The 27,780-nt window shown below is 39.2% G+C and overlaps 2 protein-coding genes across 10 annotated transcripts in view; one reads left to right on the top strand and one right to left on the bottom strand.

Annotated features, from left to right (window-relative positions):
• Positions 1 to 13,432: 13,432 nt before the first annotated feature.
• On the bottom strand, positions 13,433 to 27,756 carry LOC129528180 (collagen, type I, alpha 1a). Its single transcript, XM_055367988.1, has 2 exons — positions 26,862 to 27,756; positions 13,433 to 13,642 (listed from the first exon to the last, which is right to left on the bottom strand). Exons 1-2 carry the CDS (start codon positions 27,754 to 27,756, stop codon positions 13,593 to 13,595), a joined length of 945 nt encoding a protein of 314 aa, XP_055223963.1. The 3' UTR covers positions 13,433 to 13,592.
• NETO1 (neuropilin and tolloid like 1) overlaps positions 27,464 to 27,780 on the top strand; it is a 125,424-nt gene continuing 125,107 nt past the window's right edge. For all 9 annotated transcript variants that reach the window (XR_008673399.2, XR_004067946.3, XM_031003802.3 and 6 more), the window contains exon 1: positions 27,464 to 27,598. Coding sequence is in view for 7 of the 9 variants with exons in the window: in XM_031003802.3 (XP_030859662.1) it covers positions 27,571 to 27,598 (28 nt within the window). In the remaining 2 variants the exon portion in view is untranslated. The remainder of the gene's footprint in view (positions 27,599 to 27,780) is intronic.

The raw sequence follows: 27,780 nt of genomic DNA, 5'->3' as shown, positions 1-27,780 counted from the left end.
GGGTACATGTGCACAACGTGCAGGTTTGTTACATATGTATACATGTGCCATGTTGGTGTGCTGCACCCACTAACTCATCATTTGCATTAGGTATATCTCCTAATGCTATCCCTCCCCCCTCTCCCCACCCCACAACAGGCCCGTGTGTGCGACGTTGTCCTTTGTAGGGACATGGAAACTCTCTCTTAATGGAGTCCCAGATCAACTGCAGAATCACAGTCTTTCAAGTTAACAATTATCAAATGTTATATAAAGTTATATGAAGTTTCCAATAACTGGAATAGATATTTGTTTTTACTTTATTTTCTAGCCAAAAAAAAATTTGGAAACAGAATGCCATTTTCTTTCTTACATTTTATTCATTCCAAGTTCTCACAATGGACTAGTCTCATCAGTGGTCCAAAGTTTGTTCGGTCCAAATTTTAATATAATTAGATTTTGATATAACACATTAATAACTGAACATAGAACATGGAATGGATAAATGCAGTTTTGAGCTGCTACATTGTTGCAGTCCATGCATGACTTCTGTAGTCTGTGAAATTAAATAAATATTCAGTTCTATCATTCATCTTCTCACCAGATATGAGAAATTGTCCTTAGGCAATAGTGACAGGGAAAGAAAATAAGAGATCAAAATTAGCTTATCTGCTTTTTTTCATTTTTACACTTCAACATATCTGAAATGAACAAACCCAGTAATTTTAAATGTGAAAATAGGAAGGCATTATGTCATAAACATGAGCATATTTCTTGAGAGTGAATATGAAAGAGAGAGGAAGGAGTTTTGCAGCTTGCTCCCATCCTACCCGTGTTTCTCCTGAACACACATATGTGAAGGCCTCAGCCTGTTTTAGTCCTGACTGGCGGGTTCCACCTCCTTCTCCTCCACCTGTTTCGCTTCTCCAGACACCTGGTCCCTCTTCCAGCAAGTCTTTGCAACATGCATCCTTCAGAAGTGACTCTATTTATAACAATATTTTTACCATTGAAAATTCCTGAAATGGATGTTTTTTAAAAAGGGAAGGGAAGAAGGCCGATGTGACTTCTGGTATTACCAGCTGCAATGAATGTATTTGATGTTTTATTTCTCTAATGCATAACTCACTTTTTTATGGGTTTCATGGGTTAGTTCCTTAAGGCACCTATGTGTCTGAAATTTTTTTTTATTACCAAAAGTTGAATTTCAATACAGATGAATCTAAACACAACCTTTTAAACTGTACAATCAAATTTAATATTTTAGTGTGCATTGGAGAACAATTATGCATTTTATGGAAAAATAACATTTGACTTAAGCAACAGTAGCATATTTTATTCACTTACTAAAAATTCTAGAGTTAATTTCAACAGCCCACCTGTTTCATCAACAATCAGAATCTTTCAACCTTTCCATACTGCCATTCTCAGCATATTTTTATCCTTAAATTTTTCCTCTCATGTTCAAAGTGGCCATGAAGCCATCTTTTTATACATCCCCAGGAAATATGTCTTTATAAGTATGGATATGAGAATACTTATATTTGCTGTGGGTTTGCCTCTAGGCAGATATTATAATAACAAAAATATAACAGACTATCATCTCATGCCTCAAAATTGAGTGTTCCTATTTTTAAAAAGACAATTATTCATCAATCACCAAGACTTAGAGATACTTTATCTCTTGAAATAAGCATATAATGGAATTTCCTTCTGACTTACCTAAAGGATATTTTTGTTAATTCAATTTTCCAAAATTGGTTCTTATTCCCAAAATATTTCTAAATGGAAATTCTATTAATTGAATATTTGAAGAGATAAATGTCACTTCTAAGTCTTATTTTATTATAATCTCACTACTCTTTTCACTCATTTAACCATTAATTCATGCATACATTAATACAGTCGTTTATTTATTTAATTAAACAAGCGATAATATTGTGGAAAGGCAATGTGATCTAATCTTTAAATATATTAATTCTGCAGCAAAACTGCTTTTGTTTGAATCTGCTTCTTGGTATATCACTCAATCTCACTATGCCCAAGTGTTTTCACCTGGAAAATTTGAATAAAATACACATACCTCACAGGGTTATCATTTTTATATGTTAAGATACGTGAGTTGCTTAGAAGAGTTCATGGTTTCTAATAATTACTAAATGATTTCAATACAAACAAATAAATATATGCTATTCAAAAGAAAGATACTGCTTTCATAAATGCTATATGTAGTTATTCCCGTATAAATCAAAAGCACAGGAAATAAAAGAAAAATAGAAAAGCGTGACCGCACAAACTGAGAAGCTTCTGTGCAACAAAGGAAACAATCGACAGAGTGAAAAGGCAACCCGTGGATTGGGAGAAAATATTTGCAAACCACATATCTGATAAGGGGCTAATATCTAAAATATATGGTTTAGATATTAAATTTGTACAATGCAACAGGAAAAAAATACCCTACAAATAACCCAATTAAAAATGGACTAAGAATTTAAATACACATTTCTTAAAAGAAGACATACAAATGACCAACAGGTATATGAAAAGATGTTCGATATCATTAATCACCAGAGAAATTCAAATACAAAATAGAATAAAACATTACTTCACGCCTGTTAGGCTGGCCATTATATAAAATAACTTTTTTTAAAAAGGCAGAAAATAACATTGTTGGTGAGGATGTGACGAAATTGGAACCCCGGTACACTGTTGGTGGGGATGTAAAATGGTATCTAAGCCAACCAGTATGGAGTCTCCTCAGGAAATTAAAAATAGAACTACAGTGGGATGTGGCAATCCCAAGGCTGGATATTTGTTCTAAATAATTGAACACAGGATCTTAAAGAGATATTTGCACTCCCATGTTCATTCCAACATTATTCACAATAGCCAAAAAGTGGAAACAACCTAAATGTCCATGGACATATAAAAGGCTAAAAAAGGATGAAGTATACATGCAATGGAATACCATTAGGCCTTATAAAATAAGGAAATCTTGTCATATGCAACAACATGAGTGAAACTTGAGGACATTATGCTAATGGAAAGAAGCCTGTCATGTAAGACAAATTCTGCATGATTCCACTTACTTGAGTTATCTTAAGTAATCAAACTCATAGAAGTAGAAAATAGAATGGTGGCTACCAGAGGCTGTGGAAGGAGGGGAAAATGGGAGTTGCTGGTCAGTGGGCATAGAGTTTCAGTTATGAGAGGTAAAAAATCTTCTAGAGATTTGCTGTACAACGTTGTGTTTATTGCAAAAATACTGTACTGTACACTTCAAAGTTTGTTAAGAAAGTAGATTTGGAGCTTCATATTCCTTTCCACAATTAAAAAAAATTCAGTTCAAACATTTCAAACCCAGAAAAACTGGTGAAAAAAAGATACCACATAACCCAACAACCAATGGGTTATCTGTATTTTTCATTTTCAAGTCCACCTCCTGGTAGGACAGAAACTAGAGTTTAGACTCTATACTGCAACATCTGCACAGCATGACTGCGACTAGATTTTATTAGACAAAAATGCTTTAAATAGTGTTAAATCAGTTAGGATTTCTTTCCTGTGCAAGTAAGGATAAATCTGTGCAAACTAACTTTTTAAAAATTGGACCTATTAAAAACTGAAATCGAACCTATTTTAAAACTAAAAACCCAGGAGTAGACTTTAGGCACAATTTAATTCAGATGCTGAAACTATTTGGAATGATTTTCTTGCGTTCTGATTTTCACTACACTGGTTTTACTCTGCCACTCCTTGCCATCCCAGGCTTGTTCCTTCCTCTGTGACAGCTTGCAGCCTCAAAAGCTGCCTGCTTCTTTTCAAGCCAACCTATATTATTAATATCTCATATGATATAGCTTTATAATCTAGTGATATAATATCTTTTCATAATGAAATAGTTCAATAGGTCCAATAACGCTCAACAGACCATTTAGACGTATAGTAAAACCTTAAGATAAACATCAGTTTGGCTGCTATTTTATGCAGATACCTGGACCGATGGCCTTGATCTGAATATTTGATAGAAATGATAGAAATAGTGTAAATAGTGTCATTATATCTCATTTGCCTGATTTGGTGGCATGCTCTGATCAGTTACTTTAACCATCAAATTTAATGCATTTGTTGCATGACCACAAATCCATGTAACCATGGAATCAGGAGTGAAACCAAATTTCTACAATGCTTATCGAATAACAATGGGGAACATGATTCCTCAGAAAAACATCAGGGTGCTGTTACCAGGAAAAAGATGAAAGGATATTGAGTGGCAAAATCCACAGAGGACAACTGTAGTAGCAACTTACTTCACTCTTTTGCCCTCTTAGCCCTAATAAGTGAAATCTAATTCAGATAAAGCCCATTGATCTAAGTATCTGCATAAAATAGGAGCAAAATGGAGATTCACCTTAGGGCTTTATGAATATAGCTAAACGCTGCATTGAGTATTATTGAACCCAAAGGACTATTTGCAATGATAATTGTATATTAACCTACTATCTATTTCGTATGCTAGAAAACTACAGTAACAGACTATAAAACATATGTCGGTTTTCAACTCTGCCCCTTATTTCATTTCCTGTATAGCACTAATACCAACTGAAGTTATCTTGCTCATTTATGTGATTATTTTTTGTTACATCCCTTTGTAGAATGATCCTTCTGTCTTTTCAACCACAGCAGACACTGCATCTAAAACTGTACCTTGTGCACGGAAGATATTCAGTAAATATTTGTTGAAGAAATAAATTCTAGTATCACTCCTTGATATGATTTGACTCTGTGTCCCCATCCAAATCTCACGTTGAACTGTAACAAGGTGTCCCAGTCTGAAGGAAGTCAGCAGGAAGAATTTTCTCTTTCTCAGGGGAGAAACGGTCTTTTGTCCTATTTAGGTCTTCAACTGATCAGATGAAACCACCTCACATTAGGGAGGGTAATCTGTTGTTTCAAATATCTACTGATTCAAATATTAATCTCTTCCAGAAACACTCTCAAAGACACAAAGTATTAGGTCATCTTGCATTGCTATAAAGAAATACCTGAGATTGGACAATTTATAAAGAAAAGAGGTGTAATTGGCTCACAGTTCTGCAGTCTGGACAGTAAGCATGATGCTAGCATCTGCTTGGCTTCAGGTAAAGCCTCAGGAGGTTTCAACCATGGTGGAAGGTGAAGTGGGAGCAGGCACTTCACATGGCAAAACCAGGAGAGAGAGAACGAGTATATGCAGGGGAGGTGCCACACACTTAAAACAGCCAGAGCTCATGAGAACTCATGTACTATTGTGAAGACAGCACGACAGAGCCACAAAGGCTCTGCCCTCATAACCCAAACATCTCTCACCAGGCCCCATCTCCAGCATTGGGGATTACAGTTCAGCATGAGATTTGGGTGGGAATAAATATCCAAACTGTATCACACTCCCAGAATACTGTTTGCCAAATATCTAGGAAGCCCATGGCCTAGTCAAGTTGATACCTAAAATTAGCCATCACGTCCAGGATGTCAGACTGTGGAATACAGACTGTGTCAAATGACTCTAACTATATTATAATCATAATATAACCTTCCTGCAGGGGATGGAGGGAAAAGGAACTGAGTTGCTCAGTACCGTGGGGATGGGGAAGGATTAGAGATAAAGAGCAGAAGGCTAATATGAACCCTGTGACACTGGATTAGAGTTGGAGACATCAGTATGGACCCTTGTTTAGCTCAATTTACATACAGATGATTAGATGCGGAGGTTGTAGGGCTGTGTATACAAGGGATACCATAGACACACGGATTTTCGACTCTTGTCCAGTGACAAGACCTAGAAGAATCGGCATCCCAATAGCAAAGAGCACATTTACTTTCATATTTGGGGTTCTAATATCCTTCTGCAATGAAACGAACCAGCTCTCTTTTTTTTTTTTTTCCTTCTTTTTGGAGACGGAGTCTCGCTCTGCCACCCAGGCTGGAGTGCGGTGCGCGATCTTGGCTCACTGCAAGCTCCACCTCCCGGGTTCATGCCATTCTCCTGCCTCAGCCTCCCGAGTAGCTGGGACTACAAGCGCCCGCCACCACGCCCGGCTAATTTTTTGTATTTTTTTTTTAGTAGAGATGGGGTTTCACCGTGTTAGCCAGGATGGTCTCGATCTCCTGACCTCGTGATCCGCCCGCCTCGGCCTCCCAAAGTGCTGGGATTACAGGCGTGAACCACCGCGCCCGGCCGAACCAGCTCTCTTTAAACAAACAACTGATTATAGGACTAGGTCAGGGAGAATCCACGATGGAGCTTGAAGCATCTTCTTCCAGAAAGAGTAGAAGTATTCGAAACTAGGAAAGGAAAGTTAAGTGCATGTCAAAAAGACAAAGAATTCAACTTGAGGGAGGTCCCAGTAGTGAAAGGTGAAGTGACATAAGAAACACAATGAATAACACAGTATTAAGTTATAACTTGAAGTATAAATTAAATATATGCAAAACACAAAATAAAAAATTGAAAAAACAGTTAAACGTAGATAAAGAGACAAATCTTCCTTACACAAAAATTCCAAATAGTATAAGTAGCTATTCGGCTTCCAGCAGGAGCTAAATATTCCCACCTGCACTCTTTGAAGGTGGGCAGAACTTAGAGGCTCACAAAGAACAGAGTATGGAAAGAGGGAAAATAATAACTTTATAGTGAAGAAAACTGAAAACCTTAAGCAGTTTAATAAAATTAAATGTTACCATAACAAATTAAACATTACACATAAGACATGTTGTATATCATGCATCCCACAATATGATGTGGTAAAAATGGCACCTCACCTCTGGAATTTCCCCAGAGCCATAACTTCAGTGAGATCATGGCAGAAAACATCAGACAAACCTAAATTCAGGTGCATTCTATGAAATCTCTGACAAGTGCCCACCAAAACTGTCAAGGTCCTGAATAACAGTCTGAGAAACTAGCACAGAGAATAGAGACATGATAATTAAATGCAACCTGGTATCACGAACTGGATTGCAGAAGAGAAAAATGACATTCTTGAAGAAGTATTAAGATCAAATGAAGTATAGAGATTGCTTAATATTAATGTACCAATACTGCCTTCTTAATTTGGAAATGTATCATGGTAATATATAATGTTAAATTAAGAAAAATTGGGTGAGGACAATGCAGGAACTCTTTATATTGTCTTGGCAATGTTTCTTTAAATCTGAATCCATTCCAAAAGATAAAGTGCATTTTTTGAAGAGTCTGCTTCTTTTTGTGGAAGTTTGTGATTTTTAAAATTTTTTTCTTCACATGAAGAAAATTTCAAACTAAAAGTCAACTATTTCTTGAATATTATATAAATCTCCCCATAAAAGTAGCTGAACCTAATAAATTATTTTGGAAAGGAAGAGACAGATTGAAAGAGGATAATTTTTAACAAACTTTTCTATTTTTTTCTCACTTTATTGGCCTATTCAGCTTTGTAATGTGTTTTCGGACCATATATGGTCATTTATATTTTACTATGCAGTCTAGATTTCAGATTTCCAGTCCTAAGGATGCTTTTATTTTTCTTTTTTTATCTCTAGCTTTTGTTTTTACCCATTTTATCTCATAATTTGCATATTTTATTATGTATCTTCTGGTTTGTCAGAATGATCAGTTTTGACTGAATTTCTGGCTATTTTAAATTTAAAAAATCAGTTTTGCTGATCACTTTTACTATACTTTTGTCAAATTACTTTAGTTCTGCTTTATCTGTAGTAATACTTCACACTTTTTCCCACCTTTTGTGATTTGAATATATTTTTATTAAAGCATTACACATAATACAGACAACAGAATGAAAATAAATATCCAGATCAATAAATTATCACAAAGCAGAACAGTATTTATTTAACCCTTGATATAAAAAAAATATTGCCAGCACCCCAAAAACCTCCATTATATTTCTTTGATTGCCTTCATCCTGCTATTTGGAAACCATTCTCTGGCCTTGCGACTCTATGGGAAATTTTTATTCTTTCTGAATTTTACACAACTGGAATCCTAAAGTGAACATTCTTTGGTGTCTGGCTTCCTTGGCTCAACATTGCTAATGAGATTTGTCCATGTTTTTACTCACAATTGACGTTCCATTTTATTGCTGTGTATTATACCATTTGAAGAATAGACCTGAAACTGTTTACTCATTCCAATATTTTCTTTTTTAATTTTTAAGGTACATTTTTTGTATTGAGACCTACCCTCTTAACAATTTTATTTTTTTAAATTTTTTTATTCATATGTATTGGGGAGAGATCAACTTTCTTTTTATTTTCAGCCTGTATAATTAGCACCATTTTTTGAAAGACTCTTAATTTTCTCCATTTTTGTTGTTATGTTTGTTACAAATCAACTATACCTCGTGTTCATGGATCTATTCCTAGACCTTATTATTTGTTTCATTGGTACATTTATCTCTTCATGAACTAAAAACACACTGTATCAATCATACAGATTTATAATAATCTTGATACTTATACTCTCCCACTTTCTTGTTCTTCAGGAGAAACTTGAACATTCCTGGCTTGTAACACTTCTATTTAAATTTTAAAATCAGTTTGCCATTGTCTCAAAATAGTTGAGATTTTCATAAGGATTACATTGGATCTATATATAAAGTTATCGGCTCCAATTAATGTCTTCACAAATTGTCTTCTAGTCCATGAAAATGTTAAATATTTTCACTTAAAAAATCTTCTTCATATTCTCTCAATAATATTCTATCATTTTCTGTGTAAAAGCCTTGCATATTTTTTGTCAGGTTAATTCCTAGATATTTTACATTTGTGATGCTATTAAAATTGTATCTTTATTATGTGTGTGTACGTGTGTGTATGTGCAAGCATTATGTTACTTGCAGACACACACACACATATATAATTCTAATGTTGATTTTTATAGCCAGTGACCTTGTTTTACTTTTTTTTTTTTAAAGACTGAGTCTCACTGTGTTGCCCAGGCTGGAGTACAATGGGCTTACTGCAACCTCTGCCTCCCAGGTGCAAGTGATTCTCCTGCCTGAGCCCCCACAATTAGCTGGGACTACAGGTGCCCATCACCAGGCCTGGCTAATTTTTTTTTGTATTTTTAGTAGAGATGGGGTTTCACTATGTTTCCCAGGCTGGTCTTGAACTCCTGACCTCTTGATCCACCTGACTCGGCCTCCCAAAGCGCTGGGATGACAGGCATGAGTCACCACCCCCAGCCTACTGACTCTTCTTAATTGTCATACTTTATTGGTAAATTCTTTTGGAATTTCTATACACACAATTATATTGTCATCAAATATTGGTAGTTTTATTTACCTTTGTCTAAATCTTACATTTTATTCTGCTTGCCTTTAATTAGACTTCCAGCACAATATTGAACTAGTAGAAAGAAATATTTCAATAGTTTTTCATCAGGAATGCTAACCACTACAGTTTTATCATTAATATATTTATTGCATTAAGGAAGACACAGTTTACTCCCAATTTGCTCCCAGTTTGCTTTTACTGGGGATAGCCTTTGAAATTTTCTTAGTAATTTTTATGCTTCTATTAAAATAATAATTTTCCCTTTTTTTGTTAATGTGAGAAATTGCACTGATTTGTTCAAAGATTAAACCAACCCTGCATTGCTGTTTCTGATACAAGTGTCTATTGCTTTATTTTTACTGACTTGAGCATTCAAAGTATAAATTAAAGCAAACCAGGTACTTGTTTCATTTAAGTAATTGAAAATATCTTTTGTTGGTCTACTTAACAGATTTTAAATGAGGCCTATAGGTGTTCCCTTATGGTGGTAATATTAGCAAAATATTTTTGTATTTATACAAATGCTTTTTTTGCACTCATTTTCTTCTTCAATATTTTAAACTAGAGAAATAATTTCTGCATATATATGGCCACACATTTTCCATGTGTGCTATTTAGAAGTTATTTTTATCCTCCTCTCCTTTGACAAAACTAATTTCCATAGTCCATTTAAATAAACAGATTAGTTCTATATAAAGATTATAGATTCTCATTTGGAATAGACATTATAAATTGACTGCACTTTGTTTCTCCTAATTTCTCTTATTTTGGCAACAATAAAATAATGGCCTTCAAATGCTACTATCTCCATATTTATAAGTCTTTGTGTACTACTTGTTTATTGACTAGATATCAATAAAAATATCATTTTAAATACATGTTGTCTAAAAATAATGTTTTCATGTTTTAAGTGATTAATTCTGTTGATACATAAATTTAATATAGCCTCATTCTAGTGGACATATATATACACTGACAAAAGAAACTTCTAAGCCAAAAGGCAGATTTTGAATATTGTTCAGAGTAATGGTGGAAGCCAAAACACAGAGCCAATAGAATGCAGAGAAAATAACTTTTATTTGGAGGATTACAGTTTTGAAACTTTTAGTTAAATGTAAAAGAAGATCGAGCTAATCATGACTTAAACAATAGAGAAATTTTATCTTTTTTTAGTAACAGGAAGTTCAGGGATCCGGCAGCCTCCAGGTCCCCCATTCCTGGGCTCTGGGTCGTCATGGATGTTCTTCTCTTGGCTTTTCCCTCTTTCCTCCATATGTGGGTTGGATCTTCAGACTCAGGATTGCAAGAGAACCATAACATTATTGTTGGAACACAGTTGAAATAGCATAAGACTCATATAATAACAGTTATGAAAGAGAAAGTAAATCTCTTTCTAGTTTCTCTAAGATCAAGGTAGACTTTTCCTAGAAAAATTACAATCATGTCCAGCACAAACATTGGCAGCAGTTAAAGCATTATCATCATGAATTTTAATATTGTTTGTGCTGAAATTCTAAGCAAAGAAATAAATACCTTCAAAAATTGGGGTTGAATTAGCACCTACAAAGTGAGCAATTAATGACTACATAGTAACTATCATTGCCTATTTCGACTTCCCTTTAGATATTGATATGGTTTGGGTGTGTCACCACCTGTATCTCATCTTGAATTCCCATGTATTGTGGGAGGGACCCTGTGGGAGGTAATTGAATCATGGGGGCAGGTCTTTCCCATGCTGTTCTCATGATAGTGAATGAGTCTCATGAGATCTGATGGGAGTTTCCCTGTACAAGCTCTCTTCTTTTTGCCTGCTGCCATCCATGCAAGACATGACTTGCTCCTCCTTGCCTTCCACTATAATTGTGAGGCTTCCCCAGCCATGTGGAACTGTAAGTCCATTAAACCTGTTTCTTTTGTAAATTGCCCAGTCTTCGGTATGTCTTTATCAGCAGTGTGAAAACAGAATAATAGAGATATACAGCATCCACTCATACCATTCATCCTATACATACATTAAAATACATGTTTACAGTAAATGCACTCATCCCACACAAAATCCCCATGTTTTCACCCCTTTACTGCTTCAGCTTCAAGTTCGGGATCTCATGGCTGTGTATAGTTTGCTCCATCAAATTCCAAATTATTCGTTATACTTTGCTTTCCTTAGGGGAAACAAGACAAATTATCCACTCTCAACATACCCAGGATGCAATGGCAGGGAAAGAATAGGGTAACTAAGTAGAAACTAACATTCATTAAGTAGGAAATGTGCAACACACACGGTAATTACCGGACCCTCACCTACATCAGCTCCTGTCCTAAACCAAGAGCGAAAAACCCCTGGACAGAGAGGAAATGGATCTGATTTTTCAGCCACTCGTCTTGATTCTTCTTCCCTGACCAGGGACTAATTTAGGCAGAAGCATGTGACTCAGTGATTGCCAAGGAAACGTGAGGAGGAGCTCACCTCTGTGCTGAGAAGCTTATGCCAATACTTTTCCTCACTGATTCAAAACAGACGATGGGGAGAAATAGAAACTTCTGACACTAGCACATGTATACATATGTAAGTAACCTGCACATTGTGCACATGTACCCTAAAACTTAAAGTATAATAATAAAATAAAATAAAATAAAGAAACTTCTGGCACTTTTTTGGGGTTGGAATGCTGTCTGCAACTGCTAAAGACATACATGAACAGATACATTTCACTTTCTATCATCGCAATTAATATGCTAACTGTAGACCATTTTAAAAGTGCACATAGGCAAAAACAAGATTCACAACATAAACCAATCTGAGGATACATCTTCCCAAAAGTCAGGAGTTTCCGACTGAAAGATGTTGAGGAATTGCATTCTGAATAAAATTGAGAAACGCCTTAAAGTCACCACAGGGAAAAGAAACAGTTTCTAAGCTTTAGGAATCAGCACGAAATGTTAGTAATAACTGAGATCTGGACTACAATAAAAAAATCAAATTTCTACACAATTATAGTGTAGAATTATATATTTAGTCCAAATATTACTTGAAAGTTGAGAGTAGATGCAGTATTTTAAAAAATAAAAGTTATTGAAAATATATCCATCCTTTGCACATTTAATCAGAAATCTGTTAGACAATTCTGCAATTTAGAATAAAATCAACATATTAGTTTTTCTATAATTTAATGAAAAGAAAGGTTTTTTTAAAGGGCATAGACCAGCACCTTTTAGGACCATTTATCAAGAGTTGTATTCACCCACTTAGGATAGATTATTAAGCTATTCTGATCAGTTAAAACATCTTCCTGTTTTACTTCATTATCTTTAACTAATTGTACCTATATGTTTAAACTGGGGTAGGTATATCTACCAGTTATGGAATTTATAAATTTTTGAAAGTTACAGAAACATGTAATAAGATATCATGATCCTTGAAAACTGGCATCCCCATAAACTCTCTTCTAAAAGTGAGTTTACCTTAAGTGCTCCCTACCCTAAGTCTCTCTTGGGATGTATCATGATCCATTTGTTTTATGTCAAGACGAATCTAAATGAGAAAAATAATTTGATGAGTTTGACTTTTATTGATTTCATGTTTTATTCCACTGATAAATTTAGTAAGCTTCTTTGTGTGTCGATGTTTTATGTCTTAGCTTTCTTTATCAAATGGAGTTTCCTACAACAAAGAACAGCCAAATCTGATTTCATGCTACCTATTTTTCTCTGATGTACTCTTAAGACTTATTTAAAAAGATGACCTGATAGAGTTGCTAGCAAATTCTTATCTCACAGAGTAATCAAGCACCTGGAAATTCTCTCTCCACCTAAGCATGGATAACAATAAATAAACTAACTGACTTCAGAAGCACAGTCAGACTTATGCTGAGTTATATTGAGGATCACAATTGTAAGAAGAATTGACAAATTTCATAATTTCAGATATCCCTAGAACGTATAGCATAGACTTATTAAATAACTACTACAAAGGACAAGAGTTGAATGAGTTTGGGTGTTTCTATTAAAGGGATCCCCTTAGGGAACACAGTTTTGTATATAATTTGCACTACATAAATGGGAGTTTCACTAGAATAAAACCAAAATGACACAGAAGACATTTTCAAGATTATTAGCTTATCCAAAATAAAACAGAATTCAGTATAAATCAATACTTTTTTATTGTTTAAGCAAAGTACAGACTCATTATATTTTAACAATGATTTTTAAAACTATATTGCATCTTTTATTTTTTTTCTCCAAATTCTGCTTGTAGTGACTTTAATTTTGCATTTGGTATTCCAGAAGGGCAGATTTTCTGTTCATGCACTTCTATCCATATATATGTAGTTATGAATCCTGAGTTGTATGCCTAAAATAAAAGAATATGAGTTAAAGGTATACATTAAGAATACATAATAAAAAATACTTATTGCAAAGGGTAACAAGAGCAATGCATTTTATCTTTAATTAATGTAAGCTGGGCATAGTGGTGCACACTTGTAATCTCAGCTATTAGGAAGGCAGAGGCAGTGAGCTATGATCACACCACTGTACTCCAGCCTAGGTGAAAGAGTAAGAACACGTTTCTTTTCTTTTTTTTAAGTAATACATAAGTTTCCTACATAAAGATAAAACCTTTATTTCAAAAACATGGATAGGACGGTACTTAGTAAATGCTAGACAAATAAGGTATTAAATTCCAACATAAGATTATTTACTAGCTCTTTATTTATCCACATCTATCATCTATCTATCAATTATCTATCTTTGCACCTATATTTTCATTTAATTCTTTTCCCTATTTTACAGACCTAAATTATCAGAAAACAATATTTTAAAAAAGTAATCTGTACTATGAGTATTCCTATTTAAATTGGCCTTGGTTGTGCAAAACATATTCTGTGGCTGTATAAGAAATTGGAAATCATCATTCTCAGTAAACTATCGCAAGAACAAAAAACCAAACACTGCATATTCTCACTCATAGGTGGGAATTGAACAATGAGATCACATGGACACAGGAAGGGGAATATCACACTCTGGGGACCGATGTGGGGTGGGGGGAGGGGGGAAGGATAGCATCGGGAGATATACCTAATGCTCGATGACGAGTTAGTGGGTGCAGCGCACCAGCATGGCACATGTATACATATGTAACTAACCTGCACAATGTGCACATGTACCCTAAAACTTAAAGTATAATTAAAAAAAAGTGTATTTTTGTACAGCACACTGACCCTACATGAATTGACCCAACTGTATAAGTCCATTTTCACACTGCTATAAAGAATACCAGAGACTGGTTAATTTATCAAGAAAAGAGGTTTAATTGACTCACAGTTCTGCATGGCTGGGGAGGCCTCAGGAAATGTACAATCATGGTGGAAGGTGAAGGGGAAGCAAAGCACGCCTTACATACCAGCAGGAAGGAGACCTCAGGGGAAACTGCCACACTTAAACCATCAGATCTTGTGAGAACTCCCTCCCTATTATGAGAACAGCATCGGGAACATAATCGGGGAAATGGATTCCATGAGCCAATCACCTCCCACCAGGATCTTCCCTCGACATGTGCATGGGGTTGACAATTTGAGCTGAGATTTGAGTGGGGACACAGAACCAAACCATATCACCAACACTCTCTCATTTCCTTGCAAATTTACTCTGTTTATTCAATACAGAATATTATTGAAAAGATAAAACTAAAAAAAATATTTTATATATGAGCTTTGTTCTTCCCTGGATGACTTTGTCACTTGAAAAATAATTCAGGAGAAACCGAAATAACAACAAAAGATAAATATCTACTCACTAAGGTGAGTGTTATGACCACAGATTCCCACAAATAATGTATTGGGCATTAATTTGACCATCACCCAGAATTCTTGAGAATCTTCTCTAACATGTGCTATAAACTTCTATAGCTGTAATGTGACAAATATTTTCCCATTTTTAAAGTTCAGACAATTTTTCAAATTGTATATAAGGTTTCATGAGGAATTGTCATGCCAGCTATCTAAATTTTATGAGGAATGCCTCATTGAACTTTGAACATAACATTGTTTTGTGGGGCAAAAGGAGAAAATTGTGTGTGAATATAATAAACTATGTGTTCGGTGTGAGAAAGTATGACTAGTTCTATTTTCCTACTTCTGAACTCAACTTGATAGTAACAGAATTACTATTAATAGCAAAACCTAGATATAAAGGCAGTTACCAGGCTGGGATACAGGGGTGATGGGGACAAAATATAGGCATCAGTAAGATATTTTTGATGTTGGGGAACTTGCTTGTGACTCAGGATTGAATTAAGCAAGGACACCTGAAGTACATAAGCACTAATAATAAACTACTATTAAACTACTCGGAGGTTTCCTTGAAACTTCAAGAAAATAATGGCTGTCAGTGAATCTGCTGGAGATGCTGGTTTTGAAGGCATATAGCACCCACAAGATCTATTCTCAGGTTCTGCTAATAATCTTTATTTTTTCCCCAGACAGAAACAGAATTTCCCCAGTGAGGACATGCTGAGACTTGAACCTCATAATTGGTTTAGAATCAATCAAGGGAGGTGAGGTCAGATCTTGAGGACAGCAAGTATAGATTATCCTGTATGGCTTTTGCCTTAGGATGGGGAATTACCGGGTTTGAGAGGAGGGGAGGCTGCTATTCTCTAGCAGGTGTAGATGAGACACTTGTGCTGATGCAAAGGACTTAGGGGAATCTGAGCGTTCAACATTCTCAAGCACAGCCACCCTGGAGTCTCCACCCCAGGTCTTAACGTCCTACTTCTTCCCTATCAGAGTCTGACTTTAATATAGAAACACTAGAGATAAGACATAAACCAGGGCACACTGTTCTATTTTCTATCCCAGTTTTCCACAGGCAAAAGCCTTAGCAATTGTGATGGGATAACATGCCAGGGGCACTGCTGTTCCAATAATCCCGTCAATGGAATGCCGGCTGTATACAGGCAGGGAGTGGTCCACATCCAGAATCCAGCCAGGCAATCTCCATCCTGGGAACACTTTGGGTACCAATTGCCTTTCCCAAGAAAAACAATGACAAAAACCCTGGGATAAGAATTAAGTATAGTTATTTCGGAGGTTCTTCCAGAATATACTAGCAGAGACTATTGGGAACTGAGACCAGGACAGGAAGACAGCCATGGAACTGTTTGTTATCAAGCACATCAGTACTGTGCACAACTAGTCGGTCACCCTACTGGGAACTCCGGAAGCCTACACTATGTGATGGGTGAGGGAGACAAAACCCCAGCAGTCATTGTTTGAAGGTTATTGGCACTTCTCCCTGCTGTGAGGCTGAGTAAAGTGGGCTCCAGCAGCTAGAAGAAGCCCTTAGAAATGTCTGCAGTTGCAGGCCATTGGAGATCAGGTCAATGGACCTTGACATATGCCCAGGAGGATAATGCTGGACACAACACCAGAGTTCGGTGCATCTCATTTTGATGCCAAGGCTACACCAGCTTCTTGAAATTAGTGTTACAGTTTTTCGTCTTTTTACAAAATTTTCTGGAACACCTTGTAGGCAAAGGGGATTATCACATCCTTAGAAGTACAACGTGTCATGAACTTTAGATGTAATATATTTTTGTCCAGGGACTCATTCATTTGTGTATTTGTCCATTCAATCAGCCTGCAGTCACTCGTTTAGGTATTTATTTTGGTGGAGTGAGAGGTAGTGAGCAGAATCAGCAATTCCATTTATTTATGGTTATGGATATATCAATAAATTATTTTTTTTCTTCAGGAATGTTTGCACTTTATAGTTTTTTTAAAAAAATAACTTCATCCATTTCATCCTGGTTTTCACATTTGTTTACATGCAGTTGCTCATATTCTCTACACTGTTTTTCTCTCTATTTTCTCTGCATTTCATTCTTTACGTTGTTGGTAGGACTTCTATTTTTTTATTGCTCCTGATCATCTTGCTACAAGTTTATCTGGCTAATTTTTTTTTCAAATAACTAGAATTTTCTTTCAATAAATATTCTTATTCTATTGGTCTGCTTAATTGATTTCTAGTAATTTCTTTACGTATTTTTCCTTTTTCTTGAGTTTACTATGTGTTCTATACCAAGTATTTAGTGCTGTTGTACTAAAAACTGAAAGTTTTCGTCTAAACCTTACTTTATAACAGGCCACAGATTCAGACATCTGTTGATGAAAGATATAGATATTTGTTATTATATACTTGTCATTAAACTATACATAGTAAACTTTCATAATTTCATATTTGATCTAAGAACCCCGTATTAAATAACTGTATTATTGTTGTAAGCACTGTTTAATTTTCAGACCTGTGACATTAAGCTTTACTTTGGATATCAGTTTCTAATATTATTATATCTCATAGGATATAATCTGTATGTTAACTCTTTGAACTTACACTTTTTTTGGCAAAAATATATTTATTTTAAATAAATATTATAGGAGTTTAAGATGTGTTTATTTTTGTTGAATTTAAATTCCTACTTATCTAAACTAAACTGACTTTTACTCGTATGTTCTTAATATTTGCTAATTTTAAAACCTGTTTTAATCAGTTTCTGAGAGGACTGCGTCAAAAATTTCCAACTACAATTATTATTTAACATAATGTTATTTTTCACTCTAAAAAACAATTCGAGGCTAAACTTTAGCTGCCTATGTATTTGGGACAATTACATTAACTTGACTTTTTTCCTGACAGTATATAAGGAAATTTTTTTCTTATAATTGTCTTGCTTTGATGCTATTTGCCTAGTATATAATTGTCACCCCAGTATACTTATTTGACGTGGATGTCTTTTCCCAGTCATATATTCTCAATATGTCTATAAGTTGTGTTAAATATATACTTTACACACATGTTCATGAATTTTATTTTAATTGATAGCTAATCAGAAATATTTTCTCTTCTCACTGAAACATTTAACCCATATAGGTTTATGATTATTTCTATCATTTTTTCATGTTTTCTGCCAGCATACTTTTATTTTTTAAAATTTTATTTTGCTTTCGTGCTTCATTTATTATTATTATTATTATTATTATTATTATTTTTACTGGCATATTCCATTGGGCAGGTTAAGTTTTCCTTAGCCAACATGAACATGTGATATTCTGTTTTATTCTTATAGCAGTCACCTAACTTACTTACATACAGCTATGCTAACACTCTTTTCCAATATCTAGTGATATTGGATATCTACTTTTATCCAAGCAAGACAAGAAATTTACATCTCTCCCTTTTCTTCCCATCTTACCCCTCACAATATATATCAATTATTTAGACAATGAATTTTCATAAGACTTTACTCATCTTTACTTCCATATTGCAATATCCTCCTGAAGTCATCATTCTTCTTGCTATAACACATCATCTAAGTATTTTTTTTAAAATTGAGTATGTTAAAATATCTTTCTTTTAAAATTTAAGCAATAGTTTACAGGCATATAAATAAATATTAGGTTCAAAAAGTTTTTCTTTAACATCCTGACAGTACAGTTCCATTGACTCTTTCGTGCCCAATGTCATTTTTCCAAAGATGGCTGTCAGTCTAATTCTTGCTCTTTTCTGAAATAATCTGTTTGTTGTTATTACCATCTTCTTTTCTTTCCATAATCTTTAAGAATTTTTCTCTGTCTTCAATTTTATTAAATGTTATTATCGTGATTCTAGTCATGTATTTTTTGTACAAAACATTCTATTTAGTCCTCTATGCCTGTTGTTTTGAGGTTTTATGATATTGTATAATTATATTACGAAATATCATTAAGTTGAAATATTCCTTTTCCTTTTTCATTATTACTTTACCCTTATCACTCTGAGATGGCATTATTACAGAACTATCTCTCAGAACGTCCCCACTTATAGCCCTTAGCCTTCTCCAGTTTCCTTCACCAAGGACACGATTCTTCTGTTTCCTACAGAGATTTTCATATTTTTCGTATTGGTTATTGAGCTTGGCTTTGACGCATATGAACCTTTCTTGACTTAGGTTTCTATCAGCATTGTTGTATTAAACTATAAAAGACATATGCTTGATGATGCAGATAGAGACATAAATACAAATATAGGTGTAGACATAGATATTGAAGTAGGTATAGGTACCTGCATAGTTCTAGGTACACTTATAGATATGGATATTAGCCATCTCTAGGCTTGCATAGAACAGCTTCCATATGCTGCTGTTCACAATAATGGGCAGTACTGATCATGTTAACAAAACATAAATATTTATTTATATATGCTACCACTGTGCTCAGTGCTTTTGATGCCCTCCCATTTAAACTCTTAAATAGTCCTATGTGTTATTAGGACTGTCTTATAGAGGAGAGCGCATAGGCTAAGAAAGTTTAAGTAATTATTATATACCTAGTAACTGATAGACCTGGTATTCAAACAAAATGTTCTTGACTTCAATGCTCTCAACTTCTACACATCATGTTTTAACATTGTAAAAATCGTATTAAGGAACTGTCGCTTTTCTAGGAGGTCAAGTTATTACTATTCAGCTAGGATATTATATTCCCTTTCTACTCATCTGTTCTCTCCTTATACTGCATGTGTGTCTATAAATGTGTGTGATTCCAGTAAGACTTTCAATAACTTGATAATCTCTGCTCTCTCTCATTTTTACCATCTTCATGCCATGGGATTTCTGATCCCTGTGCAGTTCCCTACAATGAATTTGCTTTATTTTTCCCCGATAATTGCCCTTTTTTAATATATTTTTTTCTTTTCTTTTTGGGATCAACTGTCATAAAGCTTATTACATTTGGCAGTGGCCTCGAGGCACTCACACTCTGGCTAGAAGTGAGTGACTGGCAACATGCAGAAAGAATGAGGGCTTTCCCTTGAACTCAGGTGAAACAATCTATGTAGCTTCCAACCACCCCCCCCCGCCCCCCCGCCAGTATGGTAGAAGGTCTTGGATTCTATCAGTTATGGAGTTACCAAAAAAAAGTGGCATTATAGAAATCACTGCACTTCTTTTGGCCTCATTTTCTTCATTTAAAAAATGATAAGATACGATAAGATCAAGGATTGCCAACTGAAATACATACATAGGCAGGGCAAATAAGACCTAACAAATCACAACTATATCCTGTGTGCTAATTAGTAAAAACTGGTGTCTTAAGAGTTTTGATAGAGATGCAAAACTTCATATTAGTGCAAATGAAATGGAAAGTAGTGTGGATATTCCCCCCCCCCCTTTTTTTTTCTGAGGCGGAGTCTTGCTCTGTTGCCTACACTGGAGTGCAGTGGCATGATCTCGGCTCACTACAACCTCTACCTCCCAGGTTTAAGCAATTCGCCTGCCACAGCCTTCCAAGTAGCTGGGACTACAGGTATGCACCACCACACCCAGCTAATTTTTGTATTTTTAGTAGCGACAGGGTTTTACCATGTTAGCCAGGCTGGTCTCGAACTCCTGACCTCAAGTGATCCACCCACCTTGGCCTCCCAAAGTGCTGGGATTACAGACATGAGCCACTGTACCTGGCTGGCTATTTCCTACATAGTGTCAGGGAGTTGTTGAGGGTGTTGGAAATTGTGGTGAATTATCGATTGCTTGTGGCTCATGCCTGTAATCCCAGCACTTTGGGAGGCCGAGGCAGGTGGATCACCTGAGAACAGGAGTTCAAGACCAGCCTGGCCAATATGGTGAAACCCCGTCTCTAATAAAAACACAAAAAGTAGCCAGGCGTGGTGGTACGTGCCAGCTACTTGGGAGGCTGCGGCAGGAGAATCACTGGAACCCGGGAGGTGGAGGTTGCAGTGAGCCAAGATCGCGCCACTGCACTCCAGTCTGGGTGACAGAGCAAGACTCAGTCTCAAAAAAAAAGAAAAGAAAAGAAAAGAAAAGAAAAGAAAAAAATATATATACCAAAAATTAACTGCATCTATCAATTATAAAACTATAATAGAGAATATTTAAATAATAATTTACTAAAAAGTAAAATATATTTTGCCTTAATTTTTGAAAATTATTGTAACTATAACTATTTGGCAAAAATTCTGCTGCTATATACATTGCTACTTTCTGAAAATATATTATTTGTAAATTTATCTAACCTAAAACTGAAAACAAAGTTATTTTATGTTTCATATCTTGTCTTGCAAATGTAAATGGAAACATGGTAGGACATTTCCTTACACATATTAATTATAACAGAGAATGGACACTCAAAGAAAGAATAAATCAGGTAGTTAGTATTTAAAAAAGGAAGATTTTCATTTAACATTTCCCTTCATGCACAAAAGCTTGGTACTCTCCTCAAAATGTATTTAAGTCAGATAAGTCCTGGATGTTAAGTCCTACCTTAACATCCAGGGTTACTTTCACCAAGCAAATCATGGCTTTTGTTAGTTTCCAAATCCACATAATAATATATCATAATAAGATTAAAGTATGTGCTAAATAGCCAGAGTTATTAAGTTTATGTGATGCTATTAACTTATATAATTATGAAAAAAGGCTGGGCGCTGTGGCTCACACCTGTAATCCCAGCACTTTGGGAGGCCAAGGCGGGCTGATCACCTGATGGTAGGAGTTTCGGACCAGCATGGCCAACATGGCAAAACCGTTTCTGCTAAAAATATTTTAAAAAATTGTGCGGGCGTGGTGGCACACACCTGTAATCCCAGCTACTCTGGAGGTTGTGGCAGGCTTGAACCCAGGGAGCAGAGGTTGTAGTGAGCCAAGATCGCACCACCTCATTCCAGCCTGAGCAACAGGGCTAGACTTCAACACACACACACACGCACACACACACACGCACACACGCACACACAAAGTATGTCTAACCTATGAGAAACTTTCACATATCTGATTTAGCACACTGAAGTAACATTTTGTTTGTATTTATTAATGGTTATTTTGACATGGAATATGTAGATTTACCCTTTAGTTTAGCTTATATTTTCCAAATATGCCGTCTTCTAGGAGTGGAAACTTGTTTTTTCCCTGAAATAGCAGTGCGTGGACTTTGTGGTACAATACTTATACTATAAAGGTGGCTTCTGTACAGAGCCTTTACACTTTTAATCTTGGGGTATATCTTCGTAAATGTTCCTGAAGTGCATGTTGATTTATAGAGGATGAGCTTATAATTACTCAAGTGATTATAAAAATAATTGGTATTATTTTTATAAGCCACTGCGAAGTAAATATCAATCAAAATGAATTTTTTTTTTCTGAAGTTTTGATATGGATTGAAGGATCATGTATCTGAAAGTGATATTAAATAACTGGCTAAGGAAGTGCTATGAAAGTTCTTTCCCACAAGAGGCAAACATTCTTGTGCTGTCTAAGAATACACTATATTTGTACTTCTAACAAAACCATATTTTATTTTTCCCTAGTGGTGATCATAAAATATCCTGTTTGGTTTAAATGTAAGATTTCAGAGATTTTGACATGTCTTCTATTTCGTGGAGACTTTCTACTGCGTTAGGATACTCCTACAGATTTTTTGAAGAGAGCTTCTTCAATATTGCTTAAAACCAGCTTCATGTTAGAGTATTTCAGAGAATTTTCAAAAAGCATTCCTATATTTACCAGCAAATTACTTGTTTTTGAGAAACTAGTATTATGACATATATTGTTAAATGCAAAAACCTTTACACTTCACAACCATGTAAATAAATTATGTAAAAATCAGAAAATATTATTGTAATATGGATGTGTCATTAGCACTATTACATTTGAGTTATTTTTTGTAGCATCACCTCTTTTACTGATAGACAACTTTTAAGATGATGCCAGTACTGGAGATTAATTAACAAAGGAGCCCTGGTAAAACTGTAGCTTTATTTTTTCCTATAGATAAGTACATGTATGTAGACAAATACTATGTGCATTTGAATTAGAAGGGCTTGTACCCTACGCCAATTCTTTTTAGGATTTTGGAAGTCCTTCTGATCTTTCATTGTTAGGAAGCTGCAAGCTGAGAAATAAAACCAACTTACTAATGACACCTTCATTGGGTTCAAGTCGCTTTAATTCTGCACCATCTTCTATAGTAGTCACTATTTCAATGCTAACCTTGGGGAACTGCGACAAAGCACCATCTTCCAGGATGGCACACTCAACTCACAAAAGCTATCAGTTTATATGCTCTTCCTTTCAAAATAACGACATCATCTTGTAATTTGACCATATGTTTGCCCAACCTTTTCTGGGAGAAACTGAACTTTTCCCATATGTTGGTTTTTCTCAGAAAGAAAAATCTTGTGGGTCCCTATTAGGGAGGTAGCATTACTCAGCAAGTGTGGATTCTGGAACTCAAAAATGAGAAGGCAGCTTGCCACGTAAACAGGATGTAGTGGATGGTGAAAAGCGTGTATGGGTGTGTATGAAGGAAAATGAATGGAATTGTCAATAACAATGCTACACCTGCAGCCTGGAAAGAGTAGGAGAGTGCAGCGAGGGCGTCAGCATCTGTGTTGGCCCAGTCTCTTGGTTGATTATCAGAGCACCTGAGCTAGCCAGGCCTTTGTCCTGTCCTAGGTCCAGAACGTGCACACTCACTCCCTCAGCACTGAGGTTTCAGCAAAATTTAATGCCTCAGTCCCACGCATTGCCCAAGAAAGCACTGGGCATTAAAGATCAGCGGGAGGCCACAGGATCCCTTTTGGCCAGGAGTCTGAGAACAGCATGGGTAACATGGCTAGACCCCCTCTCTAAAAAATATAAAAAATAAAAGAATTAGCCAGGCATGATGGCCTGTGCCTGTAGTCCCAGTTATTCCAGAGGCTGAGGTGGGAAGCTCGGTTGAGCCCAGGAAGTTGGGGCTGCAGCAAGCTGTGATCCAGTCACTGCGCTCCAGCCTTTAATTCATTTAAAAAAAAAAAAAAAAGAAAGAAAGAAAAAAAATGGAGACCACTGTTTATGCAAGATATTTGATTTCAAATACAGGCGTGGACAAAAGGTTAGGACCCTTTCAGCTTCCCTATGAGTTCCTTCCTAATTTCCTGTCTCCCATAAAAGGACTACCTGTTTAGCAACGTAGCCACTTCCTTGGCAGGTTACAAAATCCCAGTGTCCTGGGAAACTGTTCTGGGCAAAGAGGACAGAAGAGGGCAGGTGAATGAGAGCATTTATCGTAAAACCAAGTTTTCTCTGCCTTCAAACTGTGATTGAGAAATGCAGTAACTTTCTACAAATAATTTTAAATGTTGCCACTTTCTTTGTAGAACTGTGCCATTTTCACGAATAACGCATATTTTGGATGTAAAGAAAGTGCCATCCAACCATAAGAAAGATTCCAACATTCAACTGTCAACTCTTGCGACTGGTCCTTTTGCAAGATCCCCACCCTCTCCTCTATAGATGACCCGGATCCCCAAAAGCGTTTTCCAGGCATTCTGTCATCTGCATATCCCTCTGTTAAGCAGCCTCACTGATCTTTGAACTCTTTTGCTTCCTTAAGGCTGGAGAATTTCTTCCTCAACTCCACGACCAACATTGCCCACCACCTCCCACCCCGCGCTGGCACGAGCACCTCACGTGGGTCACAGGACTCCCGCGGGACCTTCTGCGTGTTTCCCCTTGATCTTTTTACAAGTAGGTGCGTGGGCGGATACTCACCAATCTCCCTTCATCCGCTCACCTCTCTCCCTTTGCTCAAGCTTGCAGCTCCTCTCACAGGCCTCCAGCTCTGCTGGACTTGGCGTATTCAGAGGCGCGCAGCCTCTCTGTCCTCTTCCCTCTCCCCCATTTCTTCTGTCCCCCGCCTTCTCGTCTCCCTACTCTCTTCTGTCCCCTCATTCTCTCTCCTGCCTCTCTTTTCTCTCCCCGCTCCTCTTTTCCCTTTCTTCTCTCTCTCCTTTCTCTCTCTCTTACCCTGTCCATGTCTTCCCCCTTCTCTCAGCTTTCTCTCTTTAGGTCTCCATCCCGCTCTACTCCCGGGTTGACCCATGACCCACCTTTCATTACGCGGATGCACAACACGCGCGCGCGTATATGCGCGCGCACACACAAACACACCATCCCCTTTGCTCGGTCACTTTACCCCACCCTGGAAATCGAGGAACCAGCACTTTGGTGTGGTGGTGGGAGGCTTGGGGGCGCGTGTGAGACTCTGAATCCCTTCCAGACTTGGGGGTCACCTCATCGTCCCTCATCCCAACTTACTGGCAGGAGACCTCCACCCACTCACAGCCGCTGCGCTGGGCGTGGGCAGGACTGCGACGAGCACCCAACGCCCCGCGCAGCCCCGCGCGCACGTGGGCGCCCCAGCAGCAGGTGCCGGGAAGCGGAGGCCGGCCAGAGCCGGGAGGCAGCCCCCCGGCCTCGAGCGCTCGCCAGACTCTTCTCATGGCCCTTTCTCCTTTCCTCGGCCTTTCGGGGCCACCCTAGTCTTCACAGCTCAGCGTCTGCTGCTGACCCCCCGCCCCCCGGCGACCCCGCCATTGCCATTAGCTCTTCCTACCCCGGCTTCTTCGCCGCCACAGTCCCCAACCCAAGCCCCAGCCGCGGCGCGGGTGTGGGTGGCCGGACGGGATGGCCTCCGTAGTCCCGGGGTCCGGCGGGCTCGGCTGTGGTCTGCGTGGGTCGCGTCCGCAGAGGCCGAGGGAGGGCGGGACGGAGCCGGGAAAGGGAGGAGGTGCCGTTGCGGCGCCCAGGGAGGGACTCCCTGCACCCTCGCGCGCTCCAGCCCTTCCCGGCGCTGCCTCGCGGTTGCCCTTATTTCGTATTCATTGATTCGCATTTTACAAGCCCGGGCTCTTCCGGTGCTGTTTCCCCGCAACTCGTGTCTCCCAGACTTTAACGCGCCTCGCGAGCCTGTAGGAGGAAGTGGCGCGGGGGAACGGGGGTCCGTGTGTGCCTTGGGGTGGTTTTAAATACCTCGAGGTGGGGGACTCAATTGCAAGAAGCCCGCGTCTTTGCAGGAGTAATTTGGTGGGGGGACTGGGCATCAGGCCCAGTGCTCAACCGCGAAACTTTTACCGCCGCCTTTCCCTGGGGCGCGCCCCTGCCGTGTCTCCCAAGCTGAGCGCGGAGTCCGCGGCGAAACCTGCGCCCCAGGGAGGGAGGGAGAGGGGGCGCCCAGTTCCTTTACGCGGATGGAAAACAAGGGATGGGAGGCAGAGAGCCCGCAAGGTCTAACCTTTAAAAAGTGAAACGCCAAACCCCACAAGGGATTTTCACACGAAGGCCCCTCCCGCTTCCACGCCTTCCGTCCGGCACGAGGATCCGGCTCGGGATTTGCGGCTGCATCCTCTCTCTGCGCCCTGGCGGGCCGAGCCGCGGATCCCAGCCGGGTCCTCATCCCCTCCCCGCCCCTCCCCCAGATCCGCGCGGCTGGGATGTCCTTGCTGCCGCCGCCACGGCCCCATTCTGCCGCGCACCAGCCCCGGGGCGCCGGCCGCGCGCAGCCTCGCTATCCCACCCAGGCTCCGGGCTTCCAGGAGGGTCGCGGAGCCCCAAGCCATGACTAAGGAGCCCATTTGGTAACTCTCCCCTCTTCCGGCTCCTTCCTCCTCCCTCCCTTCCCCGCCCCCCGCCCCCCCCCTCCCCGGCCGCCCCGCTCCCCTGCACCGCCCTCCAGCCCGCCTCCCAGACGCCCACCCACCCGCTCCTCTTTCCGCAAGATAGCAGAGGTGGCGCGCAGCCCGGCGAGCCGATGACGGACCCCTTCTTCCTGCCTTCAATGCCTCAGCGGAAGATCCCCAAGGGCTGGAGCGAGGAGCGCTGCCGCTGGACATCCTCCCGGGGAGGCTGCTCCGACCTGCTGCGCGGCGCGTCTGAGACTGGGGACTGAGCCACCCCGCCGCCGCCGGCGCCGCCGCCGCCGCCCGCTCCGTCGCTGCCGTCGGTCTGGACTGGCCCCCACCTCGCTGCGCCCTCTCCCCGGCCCCGGCCCCGGCTCGGGGCGTCCCCGGGCTCGCCCTGCGACCGCCGCCTCCCGCGCGCCGCGTCCTCCCGACCCCGCGGCGGCGACGATGCCCGGGAGGAGGGTCCTGACGGCGGCGGCGCGGATGGTGGCGGCCGGCGCCCGGGTGTGATGCGAGCGTCACGGTGGGGATGCTGCTGGCTGCGCGGCGCTGAGGGCCAGCGAGAGCGAGAGCCCGCCCGGGGCGGAGGACGGACTCATCCGGATCTGGCTGCAGCGTGGGCTCGGAGCTCCCCCTTCCTCTCGGTCTCCCTCTCGGCCCCCCTTTATTTCGTTCTTGCTTTGCGTCTTTAACACCTCTCGACCCTGTCCTCCCCCCGCCACTGGAAGTCTTCCCGTCTCTAAATGGAATTAGTGGAGCCCGGAGCCTCTGGTGTAACGCACAGACATGATCCATGGGCGCAGCGTGCTTCACAGTGAGTACCCTCCCCGCCGCGCCCGTGCGCTCCCGGAGCCAGCCCTCCCGCCCCTTTCCCGGGGCCGAACGCGCAGGAAAAGCCTCTGCGCCGCGCTCCGGCGGACCCTGCAGTCCCGCGCGGGTCGGGGCCGACGTAAACTTTCTGTATTGCAGCATCGTGGAACCGGGCGTGGGGGCGGC

The sequence above is a fragment of the Gorilla gorilla genome, chromosome 17, assembly GCF_029281585.2.
Source record: "Gorilla gorilla gorilla isolate KB3781 chromosome 17, NHGRI_mGorGor1-v2.1_pri, whole genome shotgun sequence".
Taxonomy (NCBI): domain Eukaryota; kingdom Metazoa; phylum Chordata; class Mammalia; order Primates; family Hominidae; genus Gorilla; species Gorilla gorilla.
Note: the sequence above shows the minus strand (reverse complement) of the source record. Positions and strands in the feature narration are given on the sequence as shown.